The following is a 17836-nucleotide window of genomic DNA, read 5'->3' as shown; positions in this document are numbered from 1 at the left end:
ACTCATCACAGGGCGGAGGGTCACCCACCTCCCCAGGTACCTCGAGGTCACCCCTCCGTCGGGCCTCCGCCTCGAACGTCTTGAACTGCTGCTGCCGCCCCTGCGCGTCCGGCACCGTCTGGAAGAGCTCCGTGCGGCGCAGGAAGCGCATCATGAAGACGTTTCGCTCGCCGCCCGACTCAAAGGCCCCGTCGGCGATCTCGACGTCGACCTCCCCGATCTGTGTCGCCCGGGCGCCGAAGAGGCCCGGCTCGGGGGACTCGTAGATCTTGGCCTTGTAGTACTTTGTGAAGCGCGACTCGAACTGCTTCATGTGCACCGTCCGCAGCTCGCGCCGCCGCTTGGTGGACGCGGTCGCGGTGCGCGTCGACGTCAGCGACGTGGAGAAGGAGACGATGGACGACTGCAGCTGGTACCTAGAGGAGAAGGCTCCGGGCGGGGCTCAGAGGCAGCGGAGGGGAGGGAGGCGGCGGAGGACCGCAGCGGGCACAAGTCGAGCCGCGTGTTGTTGAAGTGTCCTGCGCCGTCCGGGATCCGGCTCGCCAGCCGGCGCAGGACGTCGAAGTCGCCGGGACTGTTGCCAAAGCCGACGCAGTGGAACTGCAGCCGCCGCCGGTCGGCGCCCAACGCGAGCCACAAGTTCCAGACGTGGTCGCACGCCTTTGGGATGAGAGAGTCGCTGATCCACGTGGCGTAGTCCGCCTCGCGCCGCCGCGTGACTGAGTGGCCGGCCGCCACCACGACCCTCTCCATCGGGTCCGAGGGGCGACCTAGGGAGAGGACATGCGGGAGGGGTGGGGGGGGGCAGGCGGTTCCAGTGCGGCTGCTCGCTCCCCCCGCTGGCGGGGGGCTGTGTGCCGTCCGAGAAGAAGAGCACCGTGGTGCAGGCGTTCTGCACGATCTTCTTGCGCGCGGCGACGCCAAGGCCGTACACCTTCATCAATAATTAGTTAATTAAACAACTAATCACAACATGTGCGGCGACGCCGAGTCCGTACACCTTTTCGAGCACCGCGAGGTAGAAGCCCTCGCCGCGCGGCCCGGCCTTGAGAGTCGCCTGCGTCGAGATCCGACGAGGGGGGGGAGGGCGCGATGGAGCCGAGGCGAGACGAGGCGAGCCGAGGGGAAGCCGAGGCGAGCCGAGCCGAGCCGAGGGGAAGCCGAGGGGAAGCCGAGGGGAAGCCGAGGGGAAGCCGAGCCGAGCTGAGCTGTGATCGTTGCCTGTCCGCCCTGCGCGCTCGACGGCGGGGCGAGCAGCTGCGCGCGCGCCTCGGGGAAGGGCGTCAGCGCGCAGAGCACCTTTGCCTGCCAGGTGGGAGGAAGAGGAGAGGTGGGGCGGGGAGGCTGGGAGGAGAGGAGGCGAGGGAGAGGACGGGAGGAGAGGAGAGGACGGGAGAAGAGGGGAGGGAGAGGGAGGCGAGGAGAGGAGAGGAGGGGAGGGAGAGGCAGGGGGGAGGGGAGGGGGAGGGGGCATGTCCCCGCCTGCCCCTCCTCCATCCGGACGCACGAGATGAGGTCGAGCCTAGAGACGGCTCCGAGAAGCTTCAGAGAAAGCTCCTGCCCCTCCCTCTGCGCGCACGAGACGAGGTCAAGCCGGTTGGCGCCGTCGATCTGCTGCGCCTCGAAAAAGTGCTGCGTCAGCGTCGCCGTCAGCGCGTCGCACCGCCGCATCAGCGGCGCCTGTTCACGCCGCTCCGTGTGACGGGCGTCGCTTCGCAGCGCGCCTGCCCGCCGCGCCGGCGCCGCACGTCTGCGGGCGCGCGCTTGTCGGTGTTCTTGACGTCACGCTGCTTCATGGACGCCGAGTTGTCGATCACGAGGATGGTGTGCGAGTTGGCGGGCGGCATGTTGTGCCCGCGCGGCGTCATCCCGAGGTCGGCCAGCATCTGGTCATCGTCGTCCTCCTCCTCGCCCTCCTCCTCCTCGCCCTCCTCCTCGAAGACCAGGCCGGCGTCCTCCGCCACTGCAACCAAGCCGCCGCCGACGATGCCGGCGCGGCGGCCGGAGGTGCCGGGGGTGGACGCCATCCCGCGCAGCGTGGCGGCGCCGCGCGAGCGGCCCGGAGCGCCGGCGCGCTGCGTGCCACACATTGCACAGTGCGTGCCGCCGTGGTTCTCGAACGAGCAGGCGCTGCACGCCCAAGCATCGGCCGGCGGAGCCGCCTGACGGTATGTGCCGTTGGCCGCCTCCGCCTCCTCGTCGCCGTCCTCCTCCGCGACCGCCGCGAGGCCGTTGCTGACTCCCGCGGACGGCCGGCGCGCCTCTGCCAGGCTGAGCGCGAGGTCAAAGTCATTGGCGCTAATGGCGCGGGCGACGCTGCCGCGCAGCCGCTCGTCCGTAATCTTTTCCCACAGCTCGAGCGCGCGGCGCATCTTGTCGTCCAGGGGGGCGCTGCGACTCATGCTTGCTGAGCTCTCTCGGCTGTCGTCTTGAAGTTGGAGTGGATGGCGCCGCATGAGAAAACGCTTGCGCGAGATGGAAATAGCGCGCCAAAAATGACAGTTGTAGCGCCCAAGCAAGTGCGATTAGCCGGTGAGCTGTGAGGGTCCGCCGTCTTTGGCCGCGTTCCCCCCCTTCTTGTCACTTCACAGACCGTTATTGAGAAGAAAATACGTTATGGCGCTGTGCGTTCACAGACAGATCACGCAAGTGGCAACGCCGTCTCTGTTCTGGCAGGCCCGCCAGAAACGACATCGAGTGCTCCAGCGGTTGTTGAGAGCTGTGAGCTTGAGGGTCCGCGCCAGCAGGCGCATTTTGTCGTAACGAGGCGGTGCCCGGTGCCGAGCGCAGGCGGTGCCCACCGGTCGGACCTGCATACACACAATCCCAGTCAGTGTGGTTCTGCCTTTCTTCCTTCCTTCCTTGGGGTTCGATGCGACGCCCTGCCCTGCATGGCCATCAGCCCGGAAAAATACTCCGGCTGCGCGGGCCCAACGCAGGCATGTGTGAGTCGTGTCGGGCGGCCTCCGAGCGCTCGTGCGCCTCCGTCTGGCGGTGCGCTGCTCGTCTGACGGCGAGCTCGCTTTTCACGCCCAGAGGAAGGGCACTAGTGAGGCGGGGGTGTCGCGTGGGTGCCCCCCGCGCGCTGGCCGTGCCAACGGGTCCGCTGGGGGTCCGCAGACCGCAGACCGCACCGCTGGGCCGCCTCCAGACCGCCGCGAACATTTTTTCCTGCATCCCGGAACGCCTGACCGAGAATTGGCTGGGCCTGGCCGGCCCCTGGCCCCGAACTCCGCGAGTCCTCGGGCGAGCCGCAAGAGCGGGCTCAAAGATCTCCGAGATGCAAAAGATACCGCTCCCCACGGATGCACCGGGGCGGCCGGCTAGGCCCTCACAGCTCACACCGGCGGTGCATCTGCCTGCGGGCCGACCCTCACAGCTCACAACGGGCGCGTCTCTCTTCACACACTGTTGCGCGCATGGGCGTGGGTGGTGTTCAGTTCACACTCCAACACAACTCTCCCTGCACAACGAACACGCCGTTCCCGCACGTCTCGGGGTCGGTCCCTCGCCCCGTACATCTTCCGACTCTTTCACGCCGACGCATACCGGCGGCACATGCTGCGGACGAGCACGTTCGGCACCAGCTGCGTGTGCTCGAGCACCGCGCCGCTCATCGGGTCGGTCCGGTTGCCCCTCGCGAACCACTTCTCGATGGCCGACCGCTCGTAGGTTTGGCCCGAGGCGCAGATCACCGGGTCCGTCATCACGTCGAAGGAGAGCGGGCACTGCAGCTCGGGCGGCACCTCGCTCTCCGCGGCCGGCTCGGGGGACTGAGCTGCGTCCGGCAGCGCGGAGCCCGACGCCCCGTCCGCCCCTCGCCTCGCCTCGTCCTCCAGCCTCGCGCTCTCTTCGAGCGCCGCAGCCAGCTCAGCCTCGTCCTCCGCTCGTGCCGCTAGCGCAGCCGCCGCTTCCTCCTCCTCTGCCGCAGCCTGCACCGCCTGCGCCGCTGCCTGCCCCGCTGCAGCCGCCGCCATCCTAGCGGCAGCCGCCCTGGCCCTCGCGGCGGCTGCAGCAGCGCGCCGTGCCTCTGCAGCGGCCATCGCCTCCTCAATCGCCGTCTCGCCCCCCTCAACAGCCGACTCGGCTGCGCCCATCGCCGCCGCCGCCTCCTCCAGCGCTGCCGCCGCCTCCTCAAACACCGCACGGGCCTCCGACAGCGCCGCCCTGGCCTCCGCCTGCGTCTCCTCTGCCGCCACCTGCGCCGCCTCGGCCGCCACCGCTTGCTGCTCCTCCGCTTCTGCCGCCAGATCCGCCGCCTCCGCCTTCGCCTCAGCGTCCAAGCGCGCCACCTCGGCTGCCACAGCTGCCGACGCCCCTGCCTGGCTCTCCGCCGTGATGCCGAGCCGCATCCTCTCCTCGGTGAGCGTCTCAAGAAGCTGGAGAGGCCTCGCCTCCTCGGCCTTCTTCGCCGCCTCGGCTGCGTCTGCCTCCGACGGCGCCTCGGCAACCTCCTCGGGCTCCTGCGACGGCCCCGCCCCGCCCGCCCCACCGCCCTTCTTCTTCTTCTTGCCCTTCTTGCCCGTGGCGCGCTTCTTCTCCGCCTCGACCTCCACCAGCAGCTCCTCCGCGTGCCGCGCCGCCTCCTTCTCCTCCACCGCCCTCTGCGCCGCCCTCTCCGCCGCTCCCGCTGCCCACGCCGCCTCCTCCGCCGCCTTCTCCGCCGCCTTCTCGGCCGCCGCATGCTCCTCGAGGGCGCGCACGCACTCGGTGTGGCCCTTGTGCTTGGCCCACTGCAGCGCGGTCTTGCCAGCCGCAGTGCGCAGCGTCACGTCTGCGCCCGCCCGCAGCAAGCAGAGGAGGGCGGCGAGGTGGCCGTAGAAAGCGGCGAGAATCAGCGCGGTGCTGCCGGTGTTGCACTGCTGGTCGATCGCCGCGCCGTGCCGCAACGCCATCTCGACCAGCTTCTCGAAGCCGTACGCGGCGGCGAGCATCAGCGCGGTGCCGCCATTGCTGTTCTGCAACAAGACATCCGCACCGCGCTGGAGCAGCGCCGTCGCCAGCCCCTCGTGGCCACCCGTCATAGCGAGCATCAGCAGCGTCATGCCGCTCACAGTGCTGTTCAAAAAGACGAACTCGTACGTTGCGTTGACCCGCCCGCCTCCGTCGAGCCAAATCAGCACCGCCGCCTCCTCGCCTCGCCAAGCCGCGTCCACAACCTCCTCTGGTATCGCCCCGCTGCTCGGCTCAGCCTCCGCGCCACCCTCGCCGCTCGAAGCAGAGGCCGCAGCACTCGCACCCACCGCCCCGCCTGCGCCGCCTGCCTCGGCCGACGGTGCCTTGCTCCGTCCCGCTGCCTCTTGGACGGCATTGGCCTGCTCGATCGCGTCCTTTACCGCCACCACTGCCTCCGCTGCCGCCTGCCCGGGCTCCTGCGACGGCCCCGCCCCGCCCGCCCCGCCGCCCTTCTTCTTCTTCTTCTTGCCCTTCTTGCCCGTGGCGCGCTTCTTCTCCGCCTCGACCTCCGCCAGCAGCTCCTCGGCGTGCCGCGCCGCCTCCTTCTCCTCCGCCGCCCTCTGCGCCGCCCTCTCCGCCGCTCCCGCGGCCCACGCCGCCTCCGCCGCCGCCTTCTCCGCCGCCTTCTCGGCCGCCGCATGCTCCGCGAGGGCGCGCACGCACTCGGTGTGGCCCTGCCCCTTGGCCCACTGCAGCGCGGTCTTGCCAGCCGCAGTGCGCAGCGTCACGTCTGCGCCCCCCCGCAGCAAGCAGAGGAGGGCGGCGAGGTGGCCGTACGCGGCGGCGCGAATCAGCGCGGTGTCGCCGGTGTCGGACTGCTGGTCGATCGCCGCGCCGTGCCGCAACGCCAACTCGACCAGCTTCTCGTGGCCATTCCCGGCGGCGAGCATCAGCGCGGTGCCGCTGTTGCTGCTCTGCAACGAGACATCCACACCGCGCTGGAGCAGCGCCTCGGCCAGCCCCTCGTGGCCATTCACGGCGGCAAAACTCAGCGCGGTGGTGCCGTCGCTGGTCTGCAACGAGAGATCCGCGCCGCGCTGGAGCAGCGCCTCGGCCAGCCCCTCGTGACCCTTCATCATAGCGAGCATCAGCAGCGTCACGCCGCTCAGAAAGCCGTCCGAAAAGACGCACTCGAACGTCTGATCGACCCGCCCGCCGCCGTCGAGCCAGGCCAGCACCGCCGCCTCCTCGCCTCGCTCAGCTGCCTGGATGCACTCGGCGTGGCCCTTCTCCTTGGTCCACACCGCCCGCTCGCAGAGCCGCGCCTGCTCGATCGCGTCTTCCGCCCGCGCGAGCACGGCGAGGCGTTCGCCTGCGAGGCGCTCGACGGCGAAGCGCTCCATCGGCCCCTCCTGCTGCTGCTGCTGCTGCTGCTGCTGCTGCTCCAGCTCCTCCTCCTCCTCCTCCTCCTCCTCCTCCTCCTCCGCCTCCCCCTCCTCCTCCGTCTCCGCCGCCGTCTCCGTCTCCGCCTCCGCCGCCACGGCCCGCCGCCACCTCCGCCGCCAGCGCCGCGTGGTTGACCGCCTCCGCCGCCTCCGCAGCCGCCGCCACCTCCGCCCTCGACACCTCCGCGGCATGCTCCTCGAGAGCCTTTTTTGCCGCCGCCGCCTCTGCTGCTTCCTGCTCGACGCGAACCTGCTCCGCCGCCGCCGCCGCCGCCGCCGCCGCCGCCGCCGCCGCCACCTCCTCCTCCTCCTCCTGCTCGTCAGTGCGCAACGCCGTCACCGCTGTCAGCGGCACTGGCGGCGTGGCGTCGGCCGGCGTTGGGCGCGGAAGCGCGCGAGCGATGTGCGACTTGAAGGCGTCGACGACTCGAGAGTGGCCCGCCTGCTTGGCCAGCTGAGGCGCCGTGAGCCCGTTCGCGTCTCGCAGCGCGAAGGTCGCGCCGGCGGCGAGCAGCGTGTCAACGACGTCTTGGTGGCCTTGCTGAGCGGCCAGCATCAGCGAGGTGCGGCCATCGCCGTCGACGAGGTCGATCTGCGCGCGGGCCTTGAGCAGCGCATCGGCCGTCTCGGACGACGCGGCGAGCATCAGCGCGCTCCTGCCCCTCTTGTCCTTGAGGTCGACAGCGGCGCCGCGCCCCAGCAGCGCCTCGACAAGGTGCGCGTGGCCAGAGCTTCCGGCAAGCATCAGCAGCGACATCCCGTCCTCGCCGCGCGGCGCATCCACAGGCCAGTGCGACGAGTCCAAGTACATGTCGACGATGGCGCCGTCGCCCGCGTGCACCGCCTGGAAGAGGAGGCTCTTGTCGCGCTTTGCGTGGACGAGGAGCTCCACGATCTCGGACTCCAGCTTCATCGTCGCCTTCACCTTGGCGCGCTTCCGCCGCTGCTCGGCCTCAGACAGCACTCTGCCGAGGTCATCGCCGCTCGCCGCACCGTACTCGATGAGCTCGCGCACGATGTCGACGCGCTGCTGGGGCTGGATGCGGACCTCGCGGCCGTCGATTCTGGGCATAGGCTCAACTGTGAGAGCCATCCTCAGGGCGCTGTTGCCGTTGCTGGCCCTCCGGTCGGCCGCCGCGCCGCGGCGAAGCAACGTGCGCGCCACCGCGAGGTTACCGCTGCTACACGCGAGCATGAGAAGCGTAAGCTTGTGCTTGCCGGCCACAACTGAGTAATTGACGTCGCCGCCGGCGTTGAGGTACGCCTCGACCACTTCTGGGTCGGCTTCGGCGGCGGTGACTGCTCTGGCTGAGTAGAAGCAGAGGTAGCCCGCCTCGAGGAATGCCTGGAGCACATCGCAGTGGTAGAGCTTACGGTCCTCCGCCACGCATCCGGCTATGTGCGACGCCTCATCGATGTACTTTCGACTCGGCCCCGCTGCGAGAAGCACGCGGACCACGTCCGCGTGCCTGCCCGCCACAGCGCGGTACAAAGCGCTGGACTCGACCGCCGCTCCCCGGCTCAGCAGCAGCGATGCCACCTCGGCGTTGCCATTCGTGCACGCGAGCGTCAGCAGCGTCATGTTGTGCTCCGCGACCGGCACCGACACGTTGACGTCCAGGCCGGCATCGAGGTACCTGTTCACGGTCGAGATGGAATGAGACGCTGCTCACGCCGTAGCCTCGCTCGCGGAGGCAGAGGCCACATTTCGACCACAGAGGGGGGAGCGCCCGCTTGCGTGAACTCCATAGCAGAGCGGAAGAGGACGAACCCCTTCTCTCGGCAGAAGCCCGCCTCACGGAAGGCGAGGAGCACATCGTACGCCTCTGGCTTGGATGGTGAAATCGGGCCCTCCTGGATCTTGCCGCCAGTCATGCGCTCGACGTTGATCAAGGCCGCGTCAACAACCTCGAAATCCACCTCCCATTTCGGGTCCAGAAGCAGGCGGACGAGAGCCGGGCGAAGGCGCACCGCAGCCACATTCAGCGACTCGAAGTCGACGACCGCGCCGCGCTGCAGAAGGAGCTTGGCCATGGCGGGCTGGTTGCTTAAGCACGCGTGGAACAGCAGCGTCCGCCCGTCCGTGTCCTGCGGCGCGCTCACGTCAAGGCCGGCATCGAGGAACCCCTCGACGGCGTCGACGTCTCCATCACGGACCATCTCTTGCAGCTCCTCCTCGAACACCTCGCTCTGCTTGACGAGCCCGGGAGGCGCGTGGGTGACGCAAGGCTCCGCCATGACTGGCTGCCGCGGTTTAGGCTGCCGCGGCCCCGGCTGCGGCGGCGGCGAGGCGGCCACCTTGGTGAGCTTGGTCGTGTCCGCCGCGAGCCGAGCCTTCTCCTTGGCCTCCGCCAGCTGAGCCTTCTCCTTTGCCGCTTCCTGAAGGAACAGGGAGAAGGGGAGTGAGCGTTTGCTGGAAAAGCGCCTGGCCGCTCGAGCTGCTCTGGTGGGCCTCGATGCGCTGCCGCAGCTTCTCCTCCTCCACCTCGCGGATCCGATCCTGCAGCAGCGCGTCCTCCTCCATCTCGCGCCGCTGCTTCTCGCGCGCATTCTCCTTATTGGGCCGCCGCTTGTCGGCGAGCTTGCGCGGAGTCTCAGTGGTGGCTTCGCCCGCCTCTGCTGCCGCCGCCACCGCCGCCGCCATCACCTTTGCCGCCTTTGTCGGTGCGGCCTCGGCGACAGCCTTCTCTGGGGGAGGCTTTGCCGCCGCCTACAGTAGCGTGAGACGAGATTGGGTGTTGCCCGGCGCCAAGGGCCCGACAGGTGCAGTGGCGACTGCCACCTCTTTGTTGGGCGGCTTCTCGATGCGCCCGGGCGGCACCGCCGAGCAGCCCGGCAGCAGGAGTCCGTCCTTGATGGTCTGCGGCGAGGCAGTCATCGTGTGCGGCTGGACCTTGGCCATGCCAGGCCGCCCGGCCGCTAGTCGAGCCTTCTCCTTCTTCTCCTCCTTCTGCTTCTTCTTCTTCGCCACCGCCTCCTTGGAGAGGACCACGCGGAGAGTGAGGGATCGGGGGCGGGGCGGGGGGTGGGGGGGGGAGATGGCCGGGGGTCTCGCCTCGTGAGCCGCCTCGCGGACGGCGCGGGCGCGGGCGGCGGCCTTCTCCTCTCGCTTCTCCTTCTCCTCGATCCTCCGCCTCTCCTCCGCCTCCTTCTTTGCAGCACGCGCCGCCTTGAGCCTCGCCGCCTCCGCCTGCTCCTCCGCCGCCTTCTCCGCCTCGATCCGAACCTTCTCCGCGCGAGCCGCTTGCGCCGCCACCTTCTCGAGGTGAATCTTCTCCGCCGCTGCCTCTGCCGCCTCAGCCTCCTCAGCCACCCTCGCCGCCTCTGCCGCGGCGGCCTCGGCCGCCGCTACCCTCGCCGCCTCTGCCGCGGCGGCCTCGGCCGCAGCCTGCTCCGCCTACAGCGGCCCGACACCACACGGTGAGACGAGAGTGGCGACTCGTCTTCACCTTTGAATCGTAGACGTGCCTTGGCCGCAGCCTCCTCCGCAGCCAACCGCTCCGCCTCCTCCGCCGCCGCCTTCTCCGCCTCGATCCGAGCCGTCTCAGCGGCGCGAGCAGCTTCGGCTGCGGCCCTCTCCTCCTCCTCGAGAGCCTTCTTTGCCGCCAGCGCCTCTTTGGCCGTCTCCAAGCGAGTACGCCACGGGCCGCCGCCGCCACGGCCCGCCACCACCTCCGCCGCCAGCGCCACGTGGTTGACCGCCTCCGCCTCCTTCGCAGCCGCCGCCCAGCCATCAAAAGGCGGGCAGCGCTCTGAGACAGTGTTCGCAAAAAAGAATTCTCGCCGGGTTTGGGCGTGGTGTCCAGTGTAATGTCCACTAGCTCCGAGTAGAGGGGGCGTCCTGCAGTTAAGGGGAAACCCGGCACGCGGGTCCAACCCTCGGAGACCCGTGTTTACTTTAAGGCCCTTTCCCTGCGAACGCGCACCCCCGGGGCTAGGGCTCTCTTGCCCGCAACCCGATCCCGATCATCCGGCCCGCTGGGTGCGCTTCTGAGCTCCCCGGCCCTGGATGTGAGGCTGCCAACTGCACTCCAAGTGCTCCAAGTGCTCATCTCGCCGTGTGCAGCACAACGCGGCCCCGCCCCCACCCCGTCGCGTGCCACCGAAAGCGTCTCCAGAAGCGGCGTGGCGGTGGGCCACGACGAGGTGGTGCGCAGGCGCCTAGACACAGGCGCCGGGCAGGAAAAGGCTGACACGGCAGAAAAAAACTTTTGGGACTCCCACTACACGTCCTTTCTCGGCACTCGGGCACCGTGCCCCCAGCCCGCACACCGCACAGCTCCAGACCGCGCTTTTTCCCACTGCATGCGCAATGGTCCAGAGTTTGGCCGCGTTTTCCCTCCCGTCTTCGTCGTTTCACAGATCACGCAAGTTGCAACGCCGTCTTCGCTGCACCTAACCTTCCCCCCCACCACCCGCCTCTCCCTCTGCGAACGTTCGTATGAGAAAAGCCGCTTCTGTAGACAGCCGCTCCAGCTTACGGTAGCGGCCGCCCTCGCCAAAGTGGCCTCCCACCGAAGCGACGCGCAGCAGGAACGGGCCCCCCCCGCCGCCGCCGCAGGGTTTCCCCTCGCCGGGTCCTCCCCCTCCGTCGCCCCCTTGCGGCGCCGCCGCGAGCCTGCGCGCTCGCTGGACGTAGCGGAGCGACTGCGTGCACGGTACACGCACGTCGCCCTCGGACGCGTGGATGAGGAGGGGCGGGAGCGGGTGCGGCGCGCGGCCGAGGTTCGCGTACGGGTCGTAGCCGGCGATGGCGGCCGCGTCTTCCGGGTCGGAGGAGGGGTCGCCCCACTCGCCGCGCTCCTACAAAGCCGAGATACAGCCGAGGTACAGCCGAGTTACAGCGGGGTACAGCCGAGGTTCAGCCGAGGTTCAGCCGAGGCCGAGGTTCAGCCGAAGTTCAGCCGAGGTACAGCCGAGGTACAGCCGAGGTTCAGCCGAAGTACAGCCGAGGTTCAGCCGAGAGCCACAGAGGTGGACGCACGGCTGAGAGTACAGCGGAGAGGTACACGGAGGTACAGCCGAGGTACAGCCCAAGTCTAGTGCAGGGGCCGGCCACTCCCTCGGCGACATCTCGGCGACATCTCTGCCGCGCTCCTCGAGCGTGAGCGGCAGCGACGGGTCGCTCATCGCGCCGAGCGGGTCGAGGAAGGGCGCGCGCAACACCTGTGCGCGGCGCCGCGGGCGTCAAGCGACGCCGTCCACGGGAGGCGAGGCCGCGGGAAGGAAAGAAGCGCCGCGCCGCACCGCCGAGCATCTCGGCTATCTCTCGACTCTGATTCGCACCGCCGCGCCGAGCAGCTCGGGCGACGCGTTCAGCAGACCGCCGAGCGCGAGCCCGCCCGCTGAGTCGGCGACGGCGGCGGTGCGCGCGGGACGCGAGTAGCCCCACTCGTGCAGCGCTCGTACCGCGCTCGCGAGGTCGAGCGCGGACGCGCGCCTGTTCACACTCGGAGCCGTGAAGAGGGGCTCTCCGCCGGGCGAGCGAGTAGCCGGGCGCGCGCTTGCGGCGCTTCCGACCCTCGTCGTGCCACGCCTGGCCGAGCTCGCCGCCGCCGCGGACGTGAGCGAGCGCGACCACCTGTGATCACGGTGCGGGCTGTGAAGACTCGCGGGGCTGGCGGCCCGAGCGGACGGAGCCGGCGCGGCGCCACCCAGCCGCGCCGCAGCAGCGGCAGCCACTCGGGCCGGTGCTGCGCGTGGAGGCAAGCGCCGTACGCGCCGTACACCGCCACCAGCAGCGGCGCGCCTCCGGTGAGGCGCAGGCCCCTCGCGTGGCACACCTGCCGGAGGCGGGTCCAGGCCGTGTCAGGGCGAGGGGGGGGGGGGCGTCACCGGGGCCGCCCGTGCCGTCCGGCGGCGGAGCACACCGTCACCGGCACTCGAGCGCCGTCGGCCGCGCGCGCCCAGCGCACCTGCGGGAAGTAAGTAGCCGCGCGTGCCGTGGCTGGCTCGAACAGCACCGGCGGCAAGGAGCAGCCGAGGTGCAGCCGAGGTGCAGCCGAGGTGCAGCCGAGGTGCAGCCGAGGGAGGCCCCGCGCCTCAGAGTGCAGCTCGGGTGGCGGCGTCGCGGCGGGTCGCTGCGGCGGCGCTGCGGCGCGAAGGAGCGACAAGCTGCGGGCCTCGAGCGAGTACGAGTAGACGGCCTGCGCCTTGGCAAGTGTCGACAGCTCGAAGTGCAGCTCCTGGGCGCCAAAGCCTGTTTGCGCTCGGAGCTGTGAAGAGATGCAGCTCCCGAGTCGAGGCGGGGCTCCTGAGCGCCCGATGCCTCGCGGCAGCGGCAGCAGGCGGCACGGCCCGCCGCGCGTCGGCAGAGGGACGGGCTCCTGCGCGGGACGTGTCCAGGGCGTCAGGGACGTGTCCAGAGCGTGTCAGGGAGAGGTCCAGGACGCGTCAGGGAGAGGTCCAGGACGCGTCAGGGAGAGGTCGCGGTCAGCCCTTCGCACGGTCGGCAGAGGGGACGCGCTCCTCGCTCCGCACGGCCGGCGGGGCGGCGCTGCAAGCCGTGGAGACGGCGGGCGGCGGCAGCGAGAGGCGGAGGAGGGAGAGGCACGGGACCGCCGCCCTACGCTCGAGGAGGGCGAGCTTCACAGAGGGTCCGCCGAGGTCCCGCTGAGGGAGCTCGAAGTTTGGCGGAGCTCCTCCGCTCGTAGAGGGCGAGCCAGCCAGAGTACACGTCGACGTCCTCGATGTGCGAGCCGGCGCGCGGCGGCCGCAGCGGGCGCCACGAGGACCGAGCCGAAGGCAGGTCCGACACGGAGACGGTGGCGAGGCCGAGGCCGCCGCCGCCCTCACCGCCGCAACCCTCGCCCCCACTGCTGCTGCCGCTGCTGCCGCCGGCGGCACCGCCGCCAACGCTGCCGCCAACGCTGCCGCCACCGCTGCCGCCGCCATCTCCGGCTCCACGGCCGCCGCCACTTCCTCCGCCGCCACTTCCTCCGCCGCCACTTCCTCCGCCGGCGCGTGCAGATCTGCTGATGACGAGGAGGCAGTTTGGCGCGAGCCCTTCCACGAAATAGTGCACGCCCGCCTCGCGCGGTGCGACGAGGCGCGGCGTCGCCCCCCGCGCCTCTGTCGCCGGCAGCAGCCGCACCTGCAGGAGGGCTCCGAGAAGTGTCCGAGAAGGCTGCCGGTTGGCTCTGCGAGCGCCTCATGACGGCCGCGGCTCCGCCTCGGACGAGTCTCGCGAGTGGGAGGAGATGGCGAGCCACGCGCCGTCCTTTGTGGTCGAGAGGGAGAGAGAGCAGCTCTCCTCCTCCTCCTCCACCAGCAGCACGTCCTGGCGGGACGGGTTGGCGCCTCAAGCGAGCGAGCGAGCGAGCGAGAGAGAGAGAGAGAGAGAGAAGAGGGAGAGAAGAGGGAGAGAGAGAAGAGGGAGAGGTCGAAGGGAAAGGGCGAGAGAGAGAGATGCAGAGGTAGGCCGGCGCCTCGGTGTGGTGAGAGCCGATAGTGTGCAGCAGCGCGCGTGCCGGACGGCCGCGCCCGTCGCGCGCCGTGTACGCGAGCGCCTCGCCGCCGTCCACCCACTCAAGCGAGTCGACGCCTGCTGACAGCCCAGAGCAGTGAAGAGAGGCTTGCCCTCGCAGCTCAACCACCCAGCTGTAGCGAGGTGACACCGCGCAGCGTGGACGCCGGCAGCGGCGGCGGGCCGCTGCTCTGCCACCCGCCGACGAGCCAGCGGCCGATGCTGCCGATCAGACCGCTGCTGCCGATCAGACCGCTGTCGTGGCCGCCGTCGGAGGCCGCTTCTGCAATCACGAGCCTCCACTCCTCGCTTCCCTCGAGGTCGAGCGTGTATGCGAAGCGGCGACCGTCGGGGCTGCCTGCAAAGGCGCCCACCGCCGCGTACCCATGCGAGTCCGCGAGAGCACTGAGGTCCAGCAGCACTTGCTCCTGAAAGCTGGCGCCGCCCATCGGGCGACGGCATATGAGAGGCAAGTCGCGACGCGCCGGCGTGCGCGAGTAGTACTCCCAGCCACCCGCCTCGCCGGAGTGACCCTCGTCCGACTCGGGCAGCGCGCCCGCCATCTCGGCACGCAGTGCATGGCGGAGGTCGCTGGACGGCTCGAGCAGCAGCCGGCGGACACGCTCGTTCTCTTCCCGCAGCAGCAGCTTGTGGACGAAGCCAGCTGAGTCCGCGAAGTCGTGGCCGCCTCGTCGGCCGACGTGCTGGCCGCAAGCTGCCATGACCTTTGCGCCGGCCAAGCGGCTCCTCCGAAGCGTCGTGCTCCTCAGCCGACTCATTGGCCGACGTTGATCCGAGCTAGCAGAGCACGGACGTTCACACGGCGAGTGTGCTTCGCAAGGAGGGTCCGGGGCTCACAGCAACAGAGCCCGGAGCCGCTGAGCTCGTGCAGAGAGGGCGCAGGAGCGCGCAGCGCGCAGGAGCGCGCGTGAAGAGCTTCTCGTCGCGGCAGGAAGCGTCGTGTTTTTCTTCTTCCTTGTTGGCGATAGATTTTTTTGTTTTGAATGAACGCGCCAAACAAGTAAAAAAACAAGTTGACCCCACCCATATAGCTCTCGCGGAGGAGCAAAGGACGCCCGATTAGCGCTGCGCGCGGCCGGGCAAAAAAACAAGTTGACCGCCGACATTGACGCGCGACAAGCCAAAGGACCAATGCATCTGCGCGAGAGGTGCGCCGGGCTGGACGAAGTGTGGCTGATCGTGCACTTCTCGGAGTGGTTCAGGCCGGGGCCGACGGATATCGTCCACTCGAAAGTGACGGAGACGCTCGGCTTGAGGGGGCTGCGCTACGTCAGCTTTGAGCAGGCTGCCGCCGCCGTGCAGGGTCCTCGCGCGCGGCGCAGGACAACCCGCGTCACGGGGCAGAGCACCATGTGCTGAAAAAGTGGGTCGCCATCATGGGGCACGAGCCGCTCCCGGAGCGGCTGGAGGAGATGCGAGGGAAGGGAGGGGACAGGCAGGTGTGTGAGTGCGTAGGAAAGAGGAGACACACTCGTTGTGCTTGTGGGAGGAGTGCATCGTTAGGTCTGCGGGGGCCGGGGGCTGCGCTCCGTCGTCTATCCTCGCTGTAGTCTGGCTGTAGTGACTAGTGTCTAGTGACCCGTGTCATGCGTTTAGGGCCGTACAAATTATTTTCACTAGCTGCAGTGGCTGGGTGCTCCTGCTACATGCACTCTCAAAATGAACTCGGGGGCACTCCCACATGTATGCATGCACTGCACATGACATGAACATGAACATGAACATGAACACGAACATGAACATGAACATGAACATGAACATGAACATGAACATGAACATGAACATGAACATGAACATGAACATGAACACGAACATGAACATGAACATGAACACGAACATGAACATGAACATGAACATGAACATGAACATGAACATGAACATGGACATGAACATGAACATGAACATGAACATGAACATGACATGAACATGACATGAACATGAACATGTACATGACATGAACATGAACATGAACATGAACATGAACATGACATGAACATGACATGCACATGCACATGCGCATGTTGTTGTCATGTTTTGTTGTTGTCATGGTTGTTGCACATGCACCCACGGAAGGGGGGGGGTCTGTGCTGTGCCTCTGCCACCTTCCAGGGCGCCTTCCGCCCGCCGGCACGCCTTTCCCCTTTCCTGACCACCTGACGCACAATCGCACCACCTATTTCGGGCGCTGAGTTATGACCGCACAAAGGTTCTCGAGGCGACCCTGGCTGGCGATGCCGCCAACGTCAACAAGCATGGCGCCGCAATAATTGGGACAAGAAGCACGGCCGCCATGGGTGTGCCAGTGTCGCGTAGGTCGCCCTGGCCCCGCGCCTTTGCCGCGGAGCTCAACTCGTCCTATAGTGCTGCGCTGTATGGCAGTGCCGGCCGCGTGCCTGCCAACCTGCGTGTGGTGTGGCCCTCTCTCCTTTCCGAGCGCGCCCGACTCTCGCTCAACGGCGCCGTCGCCTGCCACGCTTCCTCCTCGCGCCATCCGCCAAACGCGCTCTATTTCGGCGACGGCGCGATCCAGCACCAGCAGACGGCGCTCTGGGTACACCAGCCTGGCGACCTGCCGTTTGCTCCCAGCGGGTCGTCCGTCGAGGTAACGCACTGCGCCTATTCCGGCGCAAGAGGTGGCGATGATGTCCGCCCTTCCCGCTCGCCAATGTGGTTTCACATGATGCCGGGCTCGGGCATCACTGTGGAGGCGCTAGACACTTCCCGAGGCGCCTCAGAGACGCTCCGAAGCCAGACGTGCTGCGCATAGGTTGGCCGGACGCTTCTCGCGAGTCCGCAGACATTCGGCCACGCCCGCTCAAAGCACATGCACGCGGCGCTCGTCTCGGGAGACTTTCGCTCCTTCCACCGGCTGCTCCGTAACCTGACCGAGGCGGAGGAGGACGCGGCGGAGGTGCGCTGCTGGCGGGAGGCTCGTCCGCAGCGGCGCGGCTGCTTCCCGGCACCGCTAAGCGCGTGAGCACTCGGCCGAGTGGAGGCGCCGTTCCCATCCTCGAGCTCTGAACAGGCGCTGCTCGCGTATGACTCGGTGCAGTTCCCCGGTTGGCGCCGCCGCTGCTTCCCTGCGCCAGGCTGCTCCTCCTCGGAGCTCGTGATGCTGGCGTGGCGAGACCTAGCCGAGACGTGGCCGAGATGAGGCCGAGAGAGGAGAAGTCGAGCGTGAGTGAGCGGTTTGCGACGTAGGGGCCTCGAGGTGCAGTTCGTGACCGAGCAGCTGGCACCTCTCTCTCCCGGGAGTAAAGCACCACCTCGGCACGGCCAGCGCGAAACCCGGTCGGATCGCGATAGGACCACGTCCGCTGCGGGAGCGCGCCGCACGCGCTGCGGCGGTGCACGCCGACGGACGCTCCGGTGCGGCAGCAGGGCCCTTCGTGCTTGCGCGCGGCGAGGCGGCTGCCCATTCGCTTTTGGCATAGCCGCGACCGTAGACGAGTGTTAGACGCGCGCCGTGGCTGCACAGGCGGCTGCCAGCCCTGCTCGCCGTCAAGCGGGGCAACAGGTGCAGTCTGCCGGTCCCGCTTGAGCCAGGAACTTTTGGTGACCGGTTCGAGCGACGCGCCGACGCCGAGGCGGCGCGGCTGAGACGCGCGCTCGGCGACGCCGTCGCTGCGGTGGAGGCCGACCACGCGCTGAATCCCATCCTCCGGCCGGATGGGTCCTTTTTCGTGCCCGCATCGCCTCAGCCTCAATTAATTTAAGACAATGGGGCCGCAGTTGTGTTGCGCGTCTCATCGATGTTGTAAGGAGCAGGGCGGGGGGGGGGGTTGGGCTTGGGGGGGGGCGGTCCTTCAGGTTCGGAAAGGTAGAAAGGTGAAGAACAGTCTCAGTCAAGCGGTCCTTTATGCTTTAAAACCTAGAGGTCCTTTTCCAAGGCTCCGACAGGTTCGGCACCGGGCCCAGGTCCGACCTGCGGGCACCGCCTGCGGCACCGGGCACACCGACTAGGTAGGTAGGTAGAAAGGTGAAGAACAGCCAGGCTCGGACTGGACAC

The 17836-nt window shown here is 68.6% G+C and overlaps 1 protein-coding gene across 1 annotated transcript; it reads right to left on the bottom strand.

Annotated features, from left to right (window-relative positions):
- Nucleotides 1–3557: 3557 nt before the first annotated feature.
- Nucleotides 3558–3749, bottom strand: EMIHUDRAFT_60202 (hypothetical protein; the record flags this gene model as incomplete). The annotated part of the gene is made up of 1 exon (XM_005768710.1): nucleotides 3558–3749. A coding segment is annotated over one exon (192 nt), but the record flags the coding sequence as incomplete, so codon positions are not given.
- Between the last annotated feature and the right edge of the window lie 14087 nt (nucleotides 3750–17836).

This window comes from Emiliania huxleyi, assembly GCF_000372725.1.
Source record: "Emiliania huxleyi CCMP1516 unplaced genomic scaffold EMIHUscaffold_45, whole genome shotgun sequence".
NCBI lineage: Eukaryota > Haptophyta > Isochrysidales > Noelaerhabdaceae > Emiliania > Emiliania huxleyi.
Note: the sequence above shows the minus strand (reverse complement) of the source record. Positions and strands in the feature narration are given on the sequence as shown.